This window comes from Cydia splendana, chromosome 16 (genome assembly GCF_910591565.1).
Source record: "Cydia splendana chromosome 16, ilCydSple1.2, whole genome shotgun sequence".
NCBI lineage: Eukaryota > Metazoa > Arthropoda > Insecta > Lepidoptera > Tortricidae > Cydia > Cydia splendana.
Window position 1 is genome coordinate 12,295,062 of NC_085975.1, and position 21,539 is coordinate 12,316,600.

General features: G+C 37.4%; 3 protein-coding genes across 5 annotated transcripts; 2 read left to right on the forward strand and 1 right to left on the reverse strand.

The window, feature by feature from the left end:
- The first annotated feature begins 1,370 nt into the window (after window positions 1-1,370).
- LOC134798325 (allergen Tha p 1-like) lies at window positions 1,371-2,595 on the forward strand. Its single transcript, XM_063770734.1, has 2 exons — window positions 1,371-1,561; window positions 2,328-2,595. Exons 1-2 carry the CDS (start codon window positions 1,372-1,374, stop codon window positions 2,519-2,521), a joined length of 384 nt encoding a protein of 127 aa, XP_063626804.1. The 5' UTR covers window position 1,371; the 3' UTR covers window positions 2,522-2,595.
- Window positions 2,596-10,880: 8,285 nt separating this feature from the next.
- Window positions 10,881-12,695, forward strand: LOC134798326 (allergen Tha p 1-like). The gene is made up of 2 exons (XM_063770735.1): window positions 10,881-11,088; window positions 12,439-12,695. Exons 1-2 carry the CDS (start codon window positions 10,896-10,898, stop codon window positions 12,627-12,629), a joined length of 384 nt encoding a protein of 127 aa, XP_063626805.1. The 5' UTR covers window positions 10,881-10,895; the 3' UTR covers window positions 12,630-12,695.
- Window positions 12,696-13,627: 932 nt separating this feature from the next.
- On the reverse strand, window positions 13,628-21,310 carry LOC134798323 (allergen Tha p 1-like). Of its 3 annotated transcripts, none has more exons than XM_063770731.1 (3): window positions 21,176-21,310; window positions 20,526-20,706; window positions 13,628-13,902 (listed from the first exon to the last, which is right to left on the reverse strand). In XM_063770731.1, exons 1-3 carry the CDS (start codon window positions 21,176-21,178, stop codon window positions 13,715-13,717), a joined length of 372 nt encoding a protein of 123 aa, XP_063626801.1. In that variant the 5' UTR covers window positions 21,179-21,310; the 3' UTR covers window positions 13,628-13,714. The 3 variants fall into 3 exon arrangements, with proteins under 3 accessions (XP_063626801.1, XP_063626802.1, XP_063626800.1); XM_063770730.1 differs by lacking the exon at window positions 13,628-13,902 and adding an exon at window positions 17,401-17,667 and having other exon boundaries at window positions 21,176-21,309; XM_063770732.1 differs by lacking the exons at window positions 20,526-20,706; window positions 21,176-21,310 and adding an exon at window positions 15,106-15,323.
- Window positions 21,311-21,539: the final 229 nt, after the last annotated feature.

Here is a 21,539-nt window from a genome sequence, read left to right on the forward strand (position 1 = left end):
TTAAGGCATATATATAACTGTGTATTATTACCGGCCGGTTAGCAATCGTCACAAAACTGACGGTCAATGTCAAATCCCAGCATACATTTTGTGAGGGGTGTGACGGTTAGACGTTTATGAAACACTAGAGTCTGGCTAGCCAAAAATTGTTGACAGATATTTCGTTGTTGTATCACCAATTGTCTATGATTTAAAAAAAAGTTGAAAGTCAGTTGTCAATTTATGTCATTCATTCAAATTGTTTGCGGTTTATAAGGGGTTTATTTTAAATAATATTAATAATGTATATACTGAGTGAGGTTCGCAAACTATTATTTAAGCTCGTAAATAATTACGACAATGTGCGAAGTCGACGTGTAGCGTTGTATAACGAAAAACTGCAATGTTTACAACTCCTAAACAAATGTAAACAAATTAGGAGGTTGGTGCTCTATAAATATTTTGATATTTAGCATTTACCATATTTGGCATAGGACTTATATATTTATTTGGTGATGGATTAATATTACGTTATAATCGAGCTAGGTCTTATTTACACTATATTTCATTTTTCGCCTTGTTACAATGGTATATGGTGATGAGTGAGCAGTGGTGGCCGAGTGGATATGACGTCTGACTTTCAATCCGGAGGTCGCGGGTTCAAACTTCAAATCCTGACTCGTACCAATGAGTTTTTCGAAACTTATGTACGAAATATCATTTGATATTTGCCACTAGCTTTTCGGTGAAGGAAAACATCGTGAGGAAACCTGCATACATCTGCGAAGAAATTCAAAGGTGTATGTGAAGTCCCCAATCCGCATTGGGCTAGCGTGGGGACTATAGCCCAAGCCCTCTCGCGCATGAGAGGAGGCCTGTGCCCATCAGTGGGACGTATATAGGCTGAAATGATGATGATGATGATGATGATGGTGAGAAAGTGTTAACATATGTGTTTATCGTTGACTGTACTTTACATAGTGGTAGAAATTATGTGAGCTGACTTTGAGTGCACGTCAACGTATATTTAACTTATATCCTTAGGTACCTTACGTGTGCACAGAAAATCAAAAATATTTCTAGTATCAAAGCTATAATTCCTACTACACACAGTGTGACCAGCCCAAGATTTTTTGAATTTCCCGCCAAAACTTTGTGTAATATTTCAGTAGCCAGACTCTACTTAAGTCGCGCTTTAAAGTACAAGTTAGAGCTGATTTAGACGGCGCGCGAACTCGCATGCGATTTTAGTTACATTGCGGACTGTTGATTACGTCCAATTCAACCGACCAATCAAAACCCGCAATGGTATAAAACTCGCATGCGAGTTCCCGCATCGTCAAATCAGCCCTTAAAATGAAAATGCCAATTAACGTGTCCATCCATTCCAGCATGAACAGCTTCCTGATCTTGTGCGTCCTCGCCCTGGCGGCCGCGGCCTCCGCGCGCCCCGAGACCTACACGGACAAGTTCGACAATGTGAACCTCGAGGAGATCCTCGAGAACCGGCGGCTGCTCATCCCGTACCTCAAGTGCGTGCTCGACCAGGGCAAGTGCACGCCTGATGGCAAGGAGCTTAAATGTAAGTTATACAAATTTAAACATAATGTTAGTTTGTTCTAGAGGCCTATTTGAATTGTAAAAATGCCAACATAATTTGTTTATTTGTGTTGTATCAATAACAAATGACGATCAAACCTTGCATAAAAGATTAGTTCCCGATTCGCCGGATTCTTGTTTGGCTGGATTCCTGATGTTTCGTCGGATTCTCGTTTAGTCAGGTTGTGAGTTATTTAAGTAAATCCGGCGAAACAGGAATCCGGCGAATCGGGAACTAATCGCATAAAAAATTTTCAATTAGTTCCTGATGTCAGATTGAGCCAGAATTCAGCAAGTGTAGAGGTAGCCCGATGGTGTACTTAAGTTATTGCATGACTTACTCCCACCTCCCCCGTTATATCACCGGACGTCGAGGCGTGGGGAGCGAGTGCATCCTTACGTTGTTGACATATACATACCTACACGATCGTACGAAGCCACTTGCCATCTCAATTCTAATGCGGAATGATAAGAGATGGAATTTATTCTCCCGTAATACTTTCTATAAATACGATCTAGGTATTCCCTGATGAATTCGACACGATTTAGAAAGAAATAAGCTGCTATTCAACCAATGAACAACATCTTAGGCATCATCATCTCTATCATTACACAAGACTAGACTATGATTTAAAAAAAGTCGGTCTAAAGAATTTAGAAAAAGATGATCTTTGGAAACTAGAAAAGTCGTAGTTGCAGTTTGCCGCTTGACCTGATTGATTTTAACTAATTATCCCTCTTCTTAACAGCGCACATCCGAGAAGCCCTAGAGAACAACTGCGCCAAGTGTACCGAAACCCAACGGCGCGGCACCCGCCGTGTGCTCGCCCACCTCATCAACAACGAGGCCGACTACTGGAACCAACTCTGCGCGAAGTACGACCCCGACCGCAAGTACGTCAACAAGTACGAGAGTGACCTCAGGTCTGTCAAGAAGGCCTAGACTTGGACCGCCGTAGCGACATGTGATACTATTGTAGATTATAGTGCAGTTTACAAATAAATTATTAAATCGTTGTTAAATCTGTATTTTTCTTCACCTACTGTAAGACCTGCTACAAAGTCATGGCATTTAGTTACTTGAAATAAATGATTTATTATATTATATATTATTAAGGATGACTCACGTTAGACCGGACCGTGTCCGGGCTGGAGCTTCCGGCGCATCCTTTTCTATGGAAAGCATCACGTGATCGCCTGAAATGTCATAGAAATGCAAGCGCCGGAAGCTCCGGCTCGGTCTAACGTGAGTCATCCTTAAACAGACAAACGCCTTCATTAGACGTTATAGTAAAAAACGTCATATGTGACGTCCCACGGTCAAAGGTACCTTATGGCGGGTATGGAGTTATGCATACCCCAGTAATCTACAATAGATAAGCTATCGATAACACAAAAGATCAACCTTCTAGGTTGCGTAGTTACAGAGATATGATTTTTTGAAAATAATGTTGTGAAATGAGCAACTTTACGATAGAGAAGTTTTAAGTTTAGCCGCCTAAAAAACTATGTTCCTGAAGTAAGTTACATAGTTGACTACAAATAATAATACCTTATATATCTGAGATTTAAAAAATATTGCGACTTGTTCTGTAATGCAAATAGAAACTTTTGATATCGACTGATTTATGTGTATACTAACCAATCTCTTGAAAATAAAGTTTTATTTCATTTTCACGATTGATTGCAATGAGCTCTCAAGATTTAAATTTTATCTATTAGAAAACGACACTGACAGACAGTTTAAGCAAGAAACAATACTGATTTAGAGGTGAAAATGTATTTTCTGACTTTTTCATATAAAATCACAAAATTGAATATTTTTACTTTTAATGTGACACACAATCAATTTTTCTGAGCACATATGAAAGAAATTCTGACATTCAAATGAAATAAATCCTAAAACCCCAACTAAATACTATATTTAACCCCTTATGCCACTTTAAACTTACATAACAATAACAGTATTTGCTCCATACATTTACGAAAAGGTACCTTATGGAAATAAATCTAATAATACATCACTACAAAATATCAATCATATTACAGTTTATCTTTTATGAATAGAAAATATTAATTTACATTAAACTGCCCCAAATTTAATTAGTTCTTCGTCATAATAATCTTAAAAAAGACCAATAATTTGTATGTAATGAAAAGGTACCTTGTGATTAAGTTACATGATGAGGCATGATGATGATGATGGAACAGTTAGGATAAACTAATAATATTTTGGGGTTAACCTGGTATAAATCGTCTATTTCTTATCAATAATATATTTCGGTTGCTATTGAAGATAAGCGGCATTGAGGTTCAATGACCTCAGATATTCCATAAGGTAATACGTCGGGTATTGGCATTTTTCAGCAAACCAATGGCTGATTTACTGCATGCGACCAAACCAAATGAAGATTATTCTAGTTAAGAAAGACTTGACGAGAGTAACTTTGGTATAATAGCAGGCTACTTGGATTTGTGATGTCGGTCTATGTACGGTTATAATATTTGCGGGGCGCCCTAACCAGAACTGAAATTATCAAATTAGTTTTGCAGAATGCTAATACAGTTCTCTACCAAACTTCTTTTCCCGTATTGACTAGTTTTTTTGGGAATTTTCAATCTTTTTTCCATAAGGTACCTTTTCTACTAAACTCTGAGACGACATTACTAGGCTTATAACTAACTTATAACAAAAATAAAAACAGGTAAACAAACGTTACGCATTAAGGTTTCAGATCACACAATAAAAAAAAATTGAGCATTTTTTCACCTCTTTACAAAACATTTCATATCTCCGAAACTAGAAACCCTCATAAGGTACCTTTTCCCGTGGAACGTCACATATTTATTATTAAATCCGTACAAAAATAAAACAATTCGTTAGGTGGCAATAATCAATGTACTGAGTTGTTAAATATGACTCTGTTGTCAAATTATGTGGTTAACTGTCAGAAGCTACATACTTCCAAACCTAAGCACCAGTAGTCAGACTTATAACTTACTATGTTCAAGATCGTATAATTTGCACACTTATGGACTAGTATTATCAATGCTTTTTTGTTCTAGAATTTAATAAAGTTTATTTTTTGTAAAGAATAAAACTTAATTAAATTTTGCTTTTGGAAATATTACATTAAATATAATAAAAGGGCATTTTTGCCAGTAATCAGCCCCCTGTATACCAATACACAGGTTTAGGTACCCAGTGCCCAGCCATCCCATTCTAATGGCTGATTAGTGGGTTCGAGTAGAGCGAGCTTATTGTCCAGTGGTCAGCCACAGGAAAACTACTGGGTATTTAATGTATTTCAATCAAATAAAGTCATAATTAACGTAAATTTTAAAAGGGACTAGGTCAACGAGTAGGCATAGCCATCCAGCGGGGTAATGTAGCCAGCCTCATGGGCACCCTTCCGCAGGGCACAGACTTGGGGGACCTTTCATAGGCCTTTCATATTTTTTCTATTGTTGTTTAATTTTTAAGTAGGTTTATTTTAATGTTAGTTTAGTTTTGTAGGTAGTTTTAATTTTAGGTTACATTTACGTTATCTTCTCCAAAGGGACTTGATTTAACGACTTACTTCACTTCATTTGAAAATTAAACAAATCTTAAATCCTATGGTCAGCCACCCCCGGATGACTTCTGGGTTTACGACATTTTTAAAATTACTGCTTCAAACCCAGTAGTCAGCCAGGGGAGGCCGACTATTGGATTTTGTACAAAAAAGTAGTTCCCAATAGTCAACCGTCTTAAAAATGTTACTTCCATATGGATTTATATTTTTTTTTTACGTTTTTCAGATAGTTTAAGTATTAATTAAGTGAAGTAGTCCACACATTCTTATAACAACAAATCACAATTCGGCTGTTAACGCATTACCTAAATACCATGTGACACTCCAAAAAAAATGACGCATATCTCATAACCATGTTTAAATTTGTGTTGTGGATCATGGTAGAGAATTCTTTTAAAAATCAAGTTATTTTTCAATTAATAGTTTATCATTCTATAATATTACCTATTTTTGACATGAAAATTAGAAAAACTTTATTATTTACAGCCAGAAACAGGCAAGAAAGGCTGACTACTGGTGCATGGCTGAGCACTGGTGCTAATAAATAAAAATATTAATCGCGAGAATAAGTTTTTTGGTTCTAATTAGGTATATACATGTTTTTTTTTCATAGCCTATTAGTGTGTCCCACTTCTCGGCAAAGGCGGTTGTCTATTGTTTGTCCGAAAATTATATAAAATAATACTCATATGCCCGAATTTTATTTGCCCGAATTTCATTAACCCGAATTGTTTGTTTACCATAAAAATGATGTGACATACTCTTTGTTTACCCGATTATTAGATTCCAGAACGTACGAGTGCCATACGTGTTGTTGTCCATATTATTAATTGTAATAATACTATTTAATAGAATATTTAACCTCACCTAACCCACTTTTCCAGTAGTATTTATTTTCTGTAAGAGTCGCAGTTCAAACCTAACCTAACGGATTTTTCTAGTAGCATTTGGTTTCTGTAAGGGTCGCAATTCAAACCTAACCTAACCCACTTTTCCAGTAGCATTACTTTTCTGTAAGGGTCGCAGTTCAAACCTAACCTAACCCATTTTTCTAGTAGCATTTGGTTTCTGTAAAAAAATTATATTATGGCTAGTGATAATTATGGCTTACAATGATGATGACAAATTATATTATAGAAATTGATTTTATGGGAAACAAAGTTTCTGGCACGTGACTAATATAGTAAACAATAAGTATTGCATATGTAATTATGGGAAACAATATAATGGCTGTTGACTATTATGGCAAATTAAATTATGGCAAATGAAATTCTGGCAAGTGGGTGTATACCGGCAAAGGCCTATCAAATTCACACATCCGTCATTCTTTACAAAATGTATATATCAAATCAAGGTCGTCACGCCATCTCTGTTTTGGTCTTCCTCTGCCCCGAGATCCATCCTGTGGGACCTAGTCTGTGGCTGCCCGGGTGCATTCGGCAGACGTGCCCTGCCCAGTCCCACTTTAGCTTGGTTGCCTTCATGCCCACATCCACAATGTCGGTTTTGGAACGCAGTTCGGTGTTTCCAACACGGTCGGTTTTATGAACACCCAGTATGCTGCGTTTCATTGCTCTCTGGCAAACCTTGGGTCTGGACTTTTCAGTTTCAGTTTGAGACCATGTTTGGGCGCCAAAGGTAAGTATAGGCAGGATACCTGACACATGTTGACGAGTTTACGCTTTAAAGAGATTGGAAGGTTGCCTAATAACAAAATAATAAAAATAATAATAGCTAAATAGGTAGGTATAGGTAGGTAGGTAGGTAGGTTAATAGGTTGTTAATAGCGTCTTCATGAACCAGAACTCTTCCAAGCGATTGCGATACGGCGATCGATTTCTTTGAACTGCCTGTTGTCGAAGGATACTAGCTGACCCAAATAGATGTACTCGTTAACATACTGCATATCCTGCCCATCTACTCGTACTACACATTACGTTTCGCGGTAGGTAGGTGGTAACGTATTCATTAATAAAGGACATTAATATGTGCTCAATTACCGGTTTGATAATAATTATGCAAAAGCAAACAAAACTCTTATCTTAATTTATTTCGCGTTGACGTCAGTCGATGACGACTTAAGGATGGCTCACGCTAGACCGGGCCGTGCCCGGGCCCGGGCCGAGGGGTCCGACATGTCACTTTCTATGACGGTTGATCGGTGACCACGTGGTGCTTTCCATAGAAAACGAATCTCCGGAAGCTCCGGCCCGGCCACGGCCCGGTCTAACGTGAGTTTAGCTGTGTGACGTAGCGACTACCTGACGACGACCGAGAGTCCCAAACGTCGCACTTTGACTCTTAAAATAGTTCATTAGTCATGTTTAAGGTTCCGTACATACCTCATAACTTATGACTTATGAGGTACGGAAGGAAATGGAAAGAAAAAACATAACCCTTATAAGATAATTCGTGTGTCTGTCTGCCTATCGTATAATAATAATTCAGCCTATTTACGTCCCACTGCTGCGCACAGGCCTCCTCTCATGTGCAAGAGGGCTTGGGCTATAATCTGTCCGCCATAATAGCATTGTGTCTGTGATATTCACACCCTACAGCCACATCCTCACTCACACCCTACTCTACCCTACTCTAACAATTTCCTCCCGCGCAAGCTCCGGCTGCGGAATGAGCGCCCTGCCGAGGTTTACTTAAGGGGCTGCGGTATGGGATTCTTCAAAAGAGGAGTGTACAGGATTTTAAAGGGCAACGCGGATGTAACGCCCCTGGAGTTGCAGGCGTCCATAGTCTCCGTGATCGCTAATCATCAGGCGGGCCGTACACTTGTTCGCCGCTGACGTCACCGACGTGGTATGAAAAAAAGTAAGGAAACTAAATGTCGAGAAAGTTTATCCACTTGGGACCTTCAGTTGAAGGCTCTGAGGGCCGCTATCGCTCCTATATGTAAGAGTGATAATAACGGCCGTATTCGGACAATGCTTATAAGACATCATAGCGATACGATACCGATATGTCAGTGTCAAAAGTGACGTTTTTGGTTGAAAATATGTCAGTATTTTTACACTTGACATCACCGTTTGCTATAAAATTAACACGCGATTTAATGATTCAAGTTCTAAAGTTCGACTTCGGATGTTGATTCATTTGTTTTGATGAGAAATCATTTTTCCGGACGACATTCTTATGAAACTTGATATTCCCACGGATTTTACAGGAATCTTTGCTGTCAGTGATCTTGACGTTGTTCAGCGGTGAGGTGGATAATGCTGGTTCAGTTGAGGCGAAGAAAAGTAAAGTCGTCTTGTATAGTCACCATAATTGTATTAGAGTGGCGGTGGCGGGAAATTCAAAAAATCTTGGGCTGGTCACACTTTGTGTAGCAGGAATTATAGTTGTGATACTAGAAAATATTTTTAATTTTCTGTGCACACGTAAGGTACCTAAGGAAATAAGTTAAATATATATGTTTACGTGCACTCAAAGTTAGCTCACATCATTTCTACCACTATTTAAAGTACAGTCAACGACAAACACATATCTTTACGTTCCAATGTTTAGATTTTATTGATATTTACCAGAACTTTTAGTTTGTCCGTTTCTGTATACACTTGTCCTGTTTATAAGATTCAGGCATTAATAAATTCACGTACTTAATCAAAGTAATAGGCAAATGTTAGAACTAGTACTTAAAGTATCAAAATATTAATAGAGCACCAACCTACTAAATTGTTTACGACTTGTAAACATTGCAGTTTTTCTTCATACAACGCTTCACGCCGACTTCGCACATTATCGTAATTATTTACGAGCTTAAATAATAGTTTGCGTACCTCACTTGGTATAGTCATTATTAATATTATTTAAAATAAACGACTTATAAAACGCGAACAATTTGAATGAATGACATAAATTGACAACAGACTTTTAACCATAGATGTAAGTAAATTGAGGGTCATAAATAAAAGGTCATTGCTTTTAACTTTTTTTTTCAACCATAGACAATGAGTGACACAACAAGGAAATATCTGTCAACAAAATTTGACTAGCCAGACTTATATAAAAGCACAAGTTACATATTTAGGTAAGTACATAGTAATGTGAAGTATTAATTATTCTCGTTCCCATGGTAAAATAATTCAAGGATAGAACAATACCATAGATAAATATAAAAAGGAATTATTCTTCTGTTGGACTTGCCAACAGACGTGACGTATGTTGTGTGTCACCGTGATGTTTATTTCGTACTAACACCATACTAACACGCATACAGCCCGCCTTGGAACCCTTGAACTACTCGCTTACGGTGGTATTTTGATTTGGCTTGGCTTTACGCCCTAAAAAAAATAGGGAAAGGCGCTGTTCTATGTCTAAATATAATTTTATTTCTACATTTCCGCGCTCGGTTAACTCGGAGAAAATTTATTCACGTTGTTTCCGTTTAGGTGGTCTATTTATCCACCAATATTGTCTATAAGTAATATAAGTATTTATATCGCCATATTTACTCGTGTGCCTTATTGAAATTATTAGGTAAAACGAGCGCTTTATCATGTCTTGTCATCATGAGCATCCAAGCCGGTCTAAATTAATTTAGCGTCCAAAAACTTTATATTTTATATTTTGTATGGTTAATGTTAACCATTTTAGGTAATCACGAGCCTATTTCATGTCTTATCACTAAACAGATTTCGCGTGAATTGAATGGTCAAGTTCAATAAACCCAACGTCATTACTGTCCGTGGAACTATGACTAAGGGACAGGTAAATAATAAAGACTATAGCCTCCATACAAAGTTGCACGTCATTGGCGTTACTTTAGCGAGTGGTCTCATTTCTAAACCATTATCATCATTCTCGCGCTCGTCATCTCATCATTCACTCGCGTTCGTTTCATATTATCATCTCTCTCACAGTCCATCCACCTTTTCCTCGGTTTTTCTCTCCCGTTACTTCCCTCCACATTCATTCGTAATTATTAATTATTAAAGTCCGTAGATTTCATAGTAGTAAACCTTTACAAAGCGGAATTTTCAGGGTTGAATCCCGGCAAGGGTCTGACCTTACTGAAAGACTACTCAGGTCGATTTGTGTAATATTGTCTGAATATATTTATCATTTATATATTTAAAGATGCTTTACCTCTGCACGGCACGTGCCTAATGGCCCATAGATGCCCACTACATTTAGTTATAAAGTGCTGTAAGCGCTACATATATAACCATTACATGCTAGTTAGGAGCTGAAATCCCCCGAAGTGGCTTTGCAAGCACAATGACTAAGAAACGAGACTGGGTCTCTATTGTTTTCTAAAAAGTTTTAAGTAATAATGTAGGTATTGTTTGCCCGCATTTTCGTTAGTCATAATATATTTGGTTCAGAAACGCGTCACTTTTCAGGATTGCCATAAAACAAATCCAACCTAACCTAACCTATCTATAGGATAACCTTACGAAAATCCTGAAAAGTTAACGGTTTCAGTTTTAGGACTAATGATAATATGACAAACAATATATTATGACTTAAAACTTTATGGGAAATAAAGGGACCTCAACGAGACCTCATGAAGCTTGCCAATCTTTATCATCTAACTGTCTCTGTCTAAAGTAAATTGACGCATTTATTAAATTAGCTATTTACCGTACTTCTTGGACTCGAGAAACCTGTTTAATTTTCAAGATTCTACACTATAAAAGAAAGATTTAACAGCAGAAGACCATAACTATCTCATCACTGGTTGAGCACTGGTCGAGCACTGGTCGAAAATAAAAAATAAAAACAAACATGAAGGCTGTGCTTGTAGTCTGCTTATTGGCGGTAGTGGTGGTGGTGTCTGCGAGACCTGGAGATAAATACACGGATAGATTCGACAATATAAACCTGGATGAGATATTGTCAAACCGCCGGTTGTTGGTGCCGTACGTCAAATGTCTGTTGGGTCAGGCCCCCTGCACTCCACCTGGGAAGGAGCTGAAATGTAAGTGTTAAAAAATCGGTTTTCATCACATACGAGTATGTAAATTTGTTCGGAATCGGTCATACACATTTTTTGTATGCTTATCTGGTTCGCCTCTTCCCTGTAGACGACGCAAAGTTAACAGAATCAAAAGCTATAATTTATCCGCTGCACAGGCGGGATACATTTTTTCAGTACTTGAGGTTCAAATAAGAATAACATACGAGTGTTAACTTTTATTGTATTGTTCATAGAAGTGACCTTTTTCTAAAATGCGTATGACCCAAATGTGCTTTTTATTCTTTAAAATTAGTCTGCAAATGTACTAGAAATTAGGCTGTAAAGCGATGAAGATGAGGCCAGTATTTTCTTGTGAGATACGAAAAAAACACCTCTTTCAACTCACTATTAATTTTGAACACCTCACGTCGCAAAGCTCAATATTCCACCTTTTTGAGATATTATATGAGGCGATATTCCGACATAACTCGAGACAGTGTACCTATGTTTATACATACTTGGTAGATGAACTGGTATATGGTTGTGGTAGTGGCGGTAATGGTCTCAAAATGGTAGAAACACTGTAGATATATAAAATATTCCTTCTCAATATTGCAAAAATATTAATTAATTATTCGAACACGTAGGATTTTAGATTATGATTCGTCTCATACTTTCAAATAGCTCCGATGTTTCCACGTGACGATATCTCTAGTCTAAATTGTTTGTCGTCAGGTGCCAGCCTCACGTTTCGTTTATTAACCGGTACCATGTTTGCTCGCCTGCCGGCCCAGCCAAGACGCTAATCGTTTGCTCCGTAGCGAATGAAACACTAATGTTAATGTCTCCCTGTTGCACTTTTAGGGGAGAGTGATAGAGAGACAAAGCGTTTCATTATAGTAGCGCAAACGATTGTCACCTTGGCCAGGCTAGGCTTGGCTAGGCACACAGGTCTGTAATTCTAATGACGTACAAAGGGTGGGCGGTTAAGCGCGCAGGAAAACCAGTATAAGCGGGTAGGCATATTTTATGTATACGAATGTCGAGGTCAGGATATCTACGTTAGTTTTGACTACAACAACAATAATACCAACAATATATTTTTATCATATGAGCCTAAGCAACGTGACAAACACGCCCTGGATAATTTTAGCGTTTAGCGTTGACCGAACGCATGTTGGCATGATCTCAGGGGCAAGTGAATAGATGCTACAGATCTACAGGCCGAATACTTACAATGCTATTTTAAATGATAGTTTAACATTTTAAACTAAGTAAACAGTATATTGTTAAACGTCCTCTCTGTATGCTGAAAACCGACATCTATCAATCCAAGTTATATTATATAATGTTACTTCTTTTTGTCATCAGCTCACATCAAAGAAGCCCTAGAAAACGGCTGCGCAAAATGCACAGAGAATCAGCGTACCGCCACCCGTCGCGTCATCGGACACCTCATAAACAAGGAAGGCCAACAGTGGAACCAGCTGGTCGCCAAGTACGATCCTAAGCGCGTGTACGTGGCCAAGTACGAATCCGAACTTAGAACCGTTAGGGCTTAGAATTTGGACTTGATAGTAAACAAAAGACTGATCAGTTTAATGCAAGAATAAATGAGATGAAACATTTTTCGGTTATTTTTTTGCACTTTTCCCTATCTCCAATTATGTATCTCCAATGACAATGAAAAAAATTAAATCATAAGTGGAGTTTTTCTTGACATAAAATTAGACCTAAAAACAAATCAAAACTAACAAAAATAAATTAAACTAAGAACTAAACAAACTAAATTAAAACTACCTCAAAAGTAAAAGACTACAAATAGAAAATTGGCCCCGGGTCTGTGCAGTGCCGTCCGGTAGGTTGCCCAGAAGGCTAGCGGCGTTGCCGCGCTGGACGACAACGTTGATGCGTTGGGCGAGGTAAGCTCCAACCTTTCGGTCACCCGTTGCGTCTATTAGGCGCATGGACTACTCTTTGTAAATGACAATAGTTAGTATGTAGACTACACATTTCCAAACATGTTTGGAAGGCATTACGTTAGTGTTGGAATTATATCGTTAACTACGTCATAAATGCGTAATTTAGCATCTGGAGGTTTTGTGTTACAGTCGTTATTTTATTATTTGTATGTCTTTCCCATCACGGAACAATGGTGTTCCGGACCTTTGGGAGGCATGCGCGGAGCCGAAGCCAACACGTAGAGGCCCTTTTGACACTTTAATGAAATGTAAGGGGTACACCGAGCGGATGCTGCCCTTGCCCGTGTCATGGGACGCACGCAGAGGCAGCACCCGCCAGGGTGTAAGGGCTATTGAGAGTTGATGGAATCTAAAATGAACTAGGTTATTGGGTGAAAGCGATGGACTAAGTACTGAGCTATGGGGTAAAAAAACCGGACGCCTGCCTAATAAAACGGTAAGTATGCAATTTTATTTTATTATTATTAAACAAAGGTTGTTTTGACTTAAAGGTACCTGATAATAAAAACAATACTTACTTACTCCGTTGGCTCAGCGACCCAAAATGAGACTTGGCCTCCGTTAATAAAACCAAGATGTTTTCAATAAATATTTTATTTCATCGATATAACGTCATTGTACCTACAAATAGCTTCAGATCAGTTTCAGAACTGTTGAGCGTTCATCTAGTCATCCCGGGCCAGAAATGCCTCGTAGCTCTCCTGGTACTTGTCCCCAGGGTCGTATTTTGCTTTCATTTGAGTCCAGTATTCCGGTTCGTTCTCCTTCAAGTGCTTCACCACTTTTCGGGCGCCCTTCCTCTGTTGCTCGGTGCACTTTTCACATGACGTCGTCATTGCATCTTTGATGGTATCTGGAACAAGTCAATAATTTAGTTACTTTGGATTTTTACGTGATCTAAGAATCAAATAACATGAATGCCTTTTAATAAGGCCCATAATGTTCCCGACTTTGGTGATTGACGCAGTATGCCTATGCAAATGCTACAAATCATATGATACAGAAATAGGCGGTACGCGTCTAAACTTATGAATAATATTACTTGGGATTTTACTACAAATACAATTAAAATAAAAAACATCCTCGAAAATATTCAAGAGAACATCCGGACATAAGAAAACAATTTTACCCAAGATGAAACGGAGACGCTCGCGCTTTCCGCTTGGTCATAAAATAAGATATAAGTTAAATACTTAAGTATTAAATACCTATTGAAAGTCGACTGATTCACCTACGGACATTACTAATTAGTAGCTAGATTCCCTTTTCCATGGGAACTCCGAAGCAATCAAACTTGCAATAATAAACCAGTTTACTGACTGGTTCAATTTATTTTTTCTACAAAAAAGTGGTTTTAAATGTGAATAAGACAGGATATTGACGATTTATTGTCTCGGCTACTATGGTGTTAACATAAGTAGGTATAGGTATATACAAAAAACCTTAAGTAGTTTATTTTTATTAGATCCACTTGGATCGTCATACTCTTGTAAAACCGGTAGATCAGTAGAAATTATTGTTAAAAAGAATATTTTTTGCTTAAGATTCCAACGAATTTTATAAATGTAGCCTAATGCCAATGTTAGTAATCCGTTTCGGTACTAACTAACTGTATTTATAAGCACATTACAGATTAGATGCATTCCAATCGACAGCAGAAGTTATTAATATGTATAAGTTAAAGATGTACCTACAAGCCTTATCAATCTTATCATTCTTATCAACATACGGTCTAATCTATTTTGTTACTCTGTCAGGTAATTCAGTGTTAGAATTGGCTTCTATCGGATGCCTGTTTAAACTTTTACAAACTTCTGTGGGCATTTATTAATTATATTTAATCACACAGGTTAATATGAAACGAGTACCTCTTCGGATAAGGGTTCAACCAGAAGATTAGACTTTACTTTATAGTTTTTGACTTTCGCTATGTACCTATGCTTTAAAAGCCCATTTATTTTATGATTTCCACAGGAAAGACGTATAACAACGATATTACAGGTAGGAAAAATTGTACGGAAACGTTATACAAAACATAAGGATACCTATAACTTACTTTTAAGTGTTTTTCCTTCCGGCGTGCATCGTCCTTCACCCAGTAAACACTTGACGTACGGCACCAACAGTCTCTTATTCGCCAGAATCTCATCTATATTTACATTGTCATATCTGTCGGTGTACTTATTCTCCTCGGCTATGGCCAGACAAACCAGGCCCAAACACAGTACCAACAACTTCATCTTTCAGTCTCTATTGACGCACACTGAAGATTAATCGGAAATCGATTCCCTTTTATTTCAGCTTTGATGCAATTATAATCCTTGATAGACGTTGTGTATTTGTTCCTTACACAAAATACCTTAAACTGCAATTGAAAACTCATTCAATAATGAACTTTATTGTAAGAAGGTAAGGTATGCATTTGAATGAATTTTCAAATGTAGTTACGGCAGGCATACTTGAACCGGCATTGTTAAGGTATTAATTAAATGGTGGACTCATGCCTGTTAAGAACAAAATAATTGCTCTGTGGGGTTCAAAACAATTGTCTATGTAAACGCGATTCTTATTGTCCTCTATTGTTTATTACTCCATTAATTACTGGAGTTAGGAAATGTAATCAGGATAACTGCAATTAATTACTACTAAGTAGTTTTAACACCTTTGGAGTAAACTATGTAAGTAGATGGCGTGGTTTGATAGTGAATAACTTGGGTATAAATTAAAAGTGACCGAGGGAAGATAGTATTTTATACAATCGTGATATAATAGAGAGTTTTTCAGTCGAGTACCATGTTTAGGCAACGAAGCTTGCTGAGTTGCCTAAGTAAGGTACGAGATTGAAAAGCTTGATTATATCACTATTGTATACAATACTTTTTCTACTAGTCAACGAAAATAATACTTTAAACTAGTAGAATCATACAAACAAACCAAACCAAAAGTATACAGCTAAGATTCGCGAACAGCCGCGGTACCTTCATACTGGTACGTGCCCCGGCCGCCGCGCCCCGCGCCCTACGGCGGGCTGGTCAACGACACCTTCTCGTAACTCATGAGGCCCTGGTACTTGCTCCGCGCTAAATTCAATTTTTAGACAGTTGTTTTCTCGATTTTGGCCACCGTAGCCTATGGAGACTAACAAGCAACACTAAGTGGTTTTCGTAGTCTATGGATGTTGCTATATTAAGGGCGCGTTTCTGACTTATAACCCAATTGTTTCAACTATACAACCTAAAATAATTAATTTGAGCTATGGTTTTGTTTCGTCCTCTTGATCGCGGCGAGCTGTGATTGGTCAGTTTCATTATAGTTGACTAAACTGTATCGATATGAATATTATAGTTGAGTTGGGAGCCCATACATTAAAAATTCGCAATTGCAGTTTGGTATCAGAAATCTTAATTCAAGAATTACAGTCGACTAGTAGAAAAAACATAATAGGTATATGATATAAAAAGAAAGACAAAGACATCACGTAAGAAGGGAGTTTTAAGATGTTCACTTCAACAGCGATTGTACTGGTTGGTACGCTCAAGTTGTTCTTGTAAAAATTCAACAATTTGGTTCGCATATTAGAGAACAAGTTAAAAGTGTTTATTTAGAAACCAAAAAATCCGATCTTAGCACGTTTAGGTACTTTCCTTTTGAAATTCGGTTAGAAGACGAACAGTTATATGAATAAATATCATTTGGGTAGGTAGCCTTTAATCCATTCATGAGACCTAAGCAGACAATTTTATTAGGATTAAGTAGGATTAAGTAAGTAGATTGAATATTTTTATAAAGGCTAGAAAAATGCAAAGCAAAATGAAATAAAATACTTGGCAAATGATATCATTTGGTATATTTTTTTATAAAAATCATACAAAACCTTCAATAAACTCTTTAAATCATGGTAACTATCTAAATACCTACCAGGTACCTATAAAGTGTGATATGAACGTTTTTAATTTATTTTCACAGTAGTCTTGTTGTTTATAGTAGTTAGGTACCTACACGTTGATAGGACTAGATTACAGTAACTAGTCAACTTTAATTGAGTAACGACTTTTTTTAAGAAGGAACACAAAATATTTTAAAGAAAAAATAGTAAAAATATTTTAAGTGTTATGTCGTTTTGTATACCGGATTAATGCTAAGTTTAATTATCAGTATCACATAATTTTTTATATTCTTATCATGATGCAAATGCATGTCGTAGGCTAAAACATCAATATCGTCGGAGAGATGCAAAAATGCTCTAAAGGTTACCCCAGACACATCTGAATTCGGTCGAATAAATCTGACAGAATTCTGGTCTAAATGTCTATGGTCTAGAAAGTCGGTCTGTTTCATCTAACGGATTTACGGGACCAGATCTAGACATCCATGTAAATGTGCCTAGGGTGCCCTTAAACGGATAGTTTTGTTTATTCCTCAGGAATGGTGATGCCATTGTCCCGCGCACGCTGCTCATAGGTCTTCCTGAACTTCCCCTCGGGGTCGAACCGGGCAGTCAGCTCGCGCCAGATCGGCAGCTCCGTTTTGATGAGGTGATCAATAACCTTAGTCGTCCCTTTCTTCTGAGCCTCGGTGCATTTTTCGCAGCCCGTCTGAAGAGCGTCTTCTAGGTGATCTGGAAATTAATAAAATAATTTAAAGTAACGCAGAAAATTTATTGTTGGATGGGTTCTGGTAGTGCATAAAATTTATAGTCATAGAGCACCTAAAGCCAGTGTTTTTTATTAAACTTTGATTGATCTAAAATTACAACAGATTTTATTTTCTAATCATGATTCTAAGATTCAAGATCAAGATATCTTAGTTAAAGTAAACATTCTTTTTAAACTCCGGCGTTTGGTGCCTTCCGACTTTCGTCATGTTGTAACGGCACGCCAATATTTAACTGACAGAAAAATATGTATAATATTGTCCTTTAGAGGTTTGGATAAAATGAAAACACACTAAAGTCAAAAGCCATTTTCGAAAAAAAATTATGCTTCACACAAATTATAAAATAATTTACCTGATTTTATGCGTTACCTCATTCAGGTTTGGGTTTTCAGAGAAATGATGTTAAATTATGGACTTTCTGATGTGATAGGTGTGTGCCGATCCCCATGTATATGAGAAAGCACTCCCGAACAGGATTTATAATAAGCACTTCGAATACTTGCTGAAGATATATAATTTGGTGTAAGGGTATTCCACCTGCCAATATTTGATTTAATTTGTAATTGCGTCTCACATTTTGCTTAATGACAGAGTGAGACGCAAAGTACATTTGATCAAATTTGTAATTTCGTCTCACATTTTGCTTAATGAGAGTGTGAGACGCAATGCACATTTGATCACATATTGGACAAATGGAATAATACATAAGCCAAATATATCAAGCTGTCTCAAGCGAGACTACTCATACAAGACGCGCCAGGTCAAGGCGAGGAACCTGTATCTTTGGCACTTGAAAAACAATGAATATATTTACAGATTTATTTAAGTACGGTTTACGACACTCTTCGATGAGTTAAATACATGAAGAGCTTATAGTCTGCCATAGATATTATCATTCATAATTTTCATCAATGGTAAACTAAAAATGTATGGTAACCAGTGTAACCGATTCCCAATGTTTCGATTCTTGTATTGATTTGATTCTTATCTGGATTAAATTCAATTATTCCCGAGATCTTGAGTTTAGGTAGGAAGTTGAGCAAGAAAATGCTTAGACACTTCATCGTAATACTTACTATGTACTTAAATCGTGTCTATTATATTTGAGGAACTAGCGACCCACCCCAGCTTTACTACACTACAAATTATACACTTAAACCTTCCTCAAGAATCACTCTATTGATAGGTGAAAACTGCATGAAAATCCGTTCATGAGTTTTAGAATTTATCGCGAACCTACAAACAGACAGACGCGGTGGGGGACTTAGTTTTATAAGGTGTGGTGATTGCGTCAATTTCTCACATATTGTATAATCAAATAAAATCAGAGAAAAAAACAAACATGCTTTGAGTGGGAGAGAGCTAAGTAATAAGAAGCTAGCAAATTAAAAAAAATCGGACAAGTGCGAGTCAGACTCGCCCACTGAGGGTTCCGTACTTTTTAGTAGGTATTTGTTGTTATAGCGGCAACAGAAATACATACATCATCTGTGAAAATTTCAACTGTCTAGCTATCACGGTTCATGAGATACAACCTGGAAAGACAGGCGGAAAGAAAGACGGACGGACAGTGGAGTCTTAGTAATAATAGGGTCCCGTTTTTACTCTTAAAAACCTTAAAAAGAGGTTTAGAAGCTCAGAGGTAAAAATAAATCCTTTTTATAAAGAAAGTCGGTCCGTCGGATGTTGGTGTATGGAGGAGTTTAACTCAACTTCTTTATATAAATAAAGCACAATCTACCTTGTCAAATGCAAATTCGTGGTTATATTCTCTTTGTAGCTGTAACTAAAGACTCCTTTGCTGACTGATATGCGTGTCATCTGTCACGTCATGTAATGGTGACTCAGTGTTTTTTCTTGATATTAATGTATAATTAATTTAGTTGAAATTCTGATTGACTCTGGCAAAAGGCCTAAGAGCTAGGCATTTCTCTAAAATATTAATATATGGAAAAAGGTTTGGAAATATTTTTCGATAATATGTAGTAAGTTATCTTATAGTAGGTAAGTTGGTTTGATACTATAATTTTTTATTGTGTGTGGTGTGAGGTGGTTATATACAAACATTATTATGTGAATGTGAACTAGTGAGTGAAAGTACAGGTGGTGAACGCTACATCCGACGCTGCTATACTACTGAAGCACTACGTGTACATAAGTTATCATAATAATTGTCAGTACGTATCTGCCTCTTGATAAAAACTGGCCTTAGATTCCACGTGCATAAGGACTCTGCTCTGATGGAAAGCTACAAATAGTCGAAACACAATTTAAACTTTCATGATTTTCACACATTCGATTTTCTCTAACGGGACTTAATCCCAAAAAAGCTTTAAAATTACCTCCGACGTTTCGAGGACGGCATTGTCCGCGTGGTCGCTGAGAAAGGCTAAAGTTGACATCAACATCTTCTAGTTGCGCGAGTTTTTCGAACTACCCGCACTCGATCTTGTTCTTGTTTATCAACTTGAACGTTTCGCACACTATTAGAGATGTACTCGGTCGACACACAACAATAACGATAGTATTCTGCTGTCTTAACCGGGGATATTAATTTCCGCTTAAATATATTAATGATTGCAAATGAATGAGATTCTCAAACCATGGGGACTTTTATTTGATTTGTCCGAATCTTTTTTGGGTTTCGTTTTGGGTAGCACAATTATTTAATAACAAACTACTTTTCGCAATATGTGTTGTGTGTGGTTGTGTACAAAATTTCTTGTGAACTAGCCAGTAAAAATAGAATCGGATTGATCGCCATATACGATGTCGCTAGTCACTACGCGTAAGTTACTAAGTACATGTAAAGTTCCCCACCTTTCAGCTCCTTGCCTTCGGGCGTGCACTTGCCCTTGTCAAGTATGCAGTTGACGTAGGCCTGCAGCAGCCGCTTGTTGTCCAGAATCTCGTCCAGGTCGATGTTATCGTACTTGTCCGTGTACTTTTCCTCCGCCAACGCCAGCGATGCCACGCACAGTAGAACAAAGTATTTCATCATCTGAAACGTGTGTTGAAGGAGTTATTGCTCAGCGATGCTTTGAAGTATACCGGGATAGGTCCTGTTTGAACTATGCAATAAGTAAAAAGCTTCATATCTACGAGTATAAAGTCTAACCGAGAATGTCTGATATAATTAACATCCCACACTTGATGGTCTTAGTACTCTTATTTGGATCATATTCGGATTGACAGTTTGATTACTTATGAAATCGAAATATCGAAAAACATAAAATAAATACCTTGAACTTTTTTACTGTCATTTTTGTAACTGCCGATTATGAACACAGTCTTTAGACATTATCATCAAATCCAGACGTGACAAAACATATACTGGTAATAAGAAGGAAATTAAATAGGCCGAGAATTTCTTACCAAAGTCGTAAGAAGTTACAGAGCGTAGGTAAACTAGGTAAGGCACAGATCTTGTAACTTATGTGCTAAGTAATGTTTGCTTAAGGCTAACATACCATTGTGTCAGCGGTCAACTGTAATCACTGAGAGCTGCGAGGGACTTATGGTAGTTAGAGCCTCTGTCTAGTATTTATATGGTAGTTGCACTCGTGGTTAAAACATCTAATTTGCACGGTACATTACGCTCTTATGTGATTGAGGCAAAAACCCCGTCATCGCTCATACAGGGCGTTTGAAAAATGTTAATGCATTAGGAAGTATTCAAGTTACAAGGGGCATATAGTCCGATGAAGAAGGTGTTTCTTGACGAAACGTTTTATCTGGCAAACATAAAATTTACCAGGTTAGAACACTATCATATAATCAGGTCAGGATCCTTTAGATATGTATAAATGAATGAGTCAACGACTTTAAACCCTG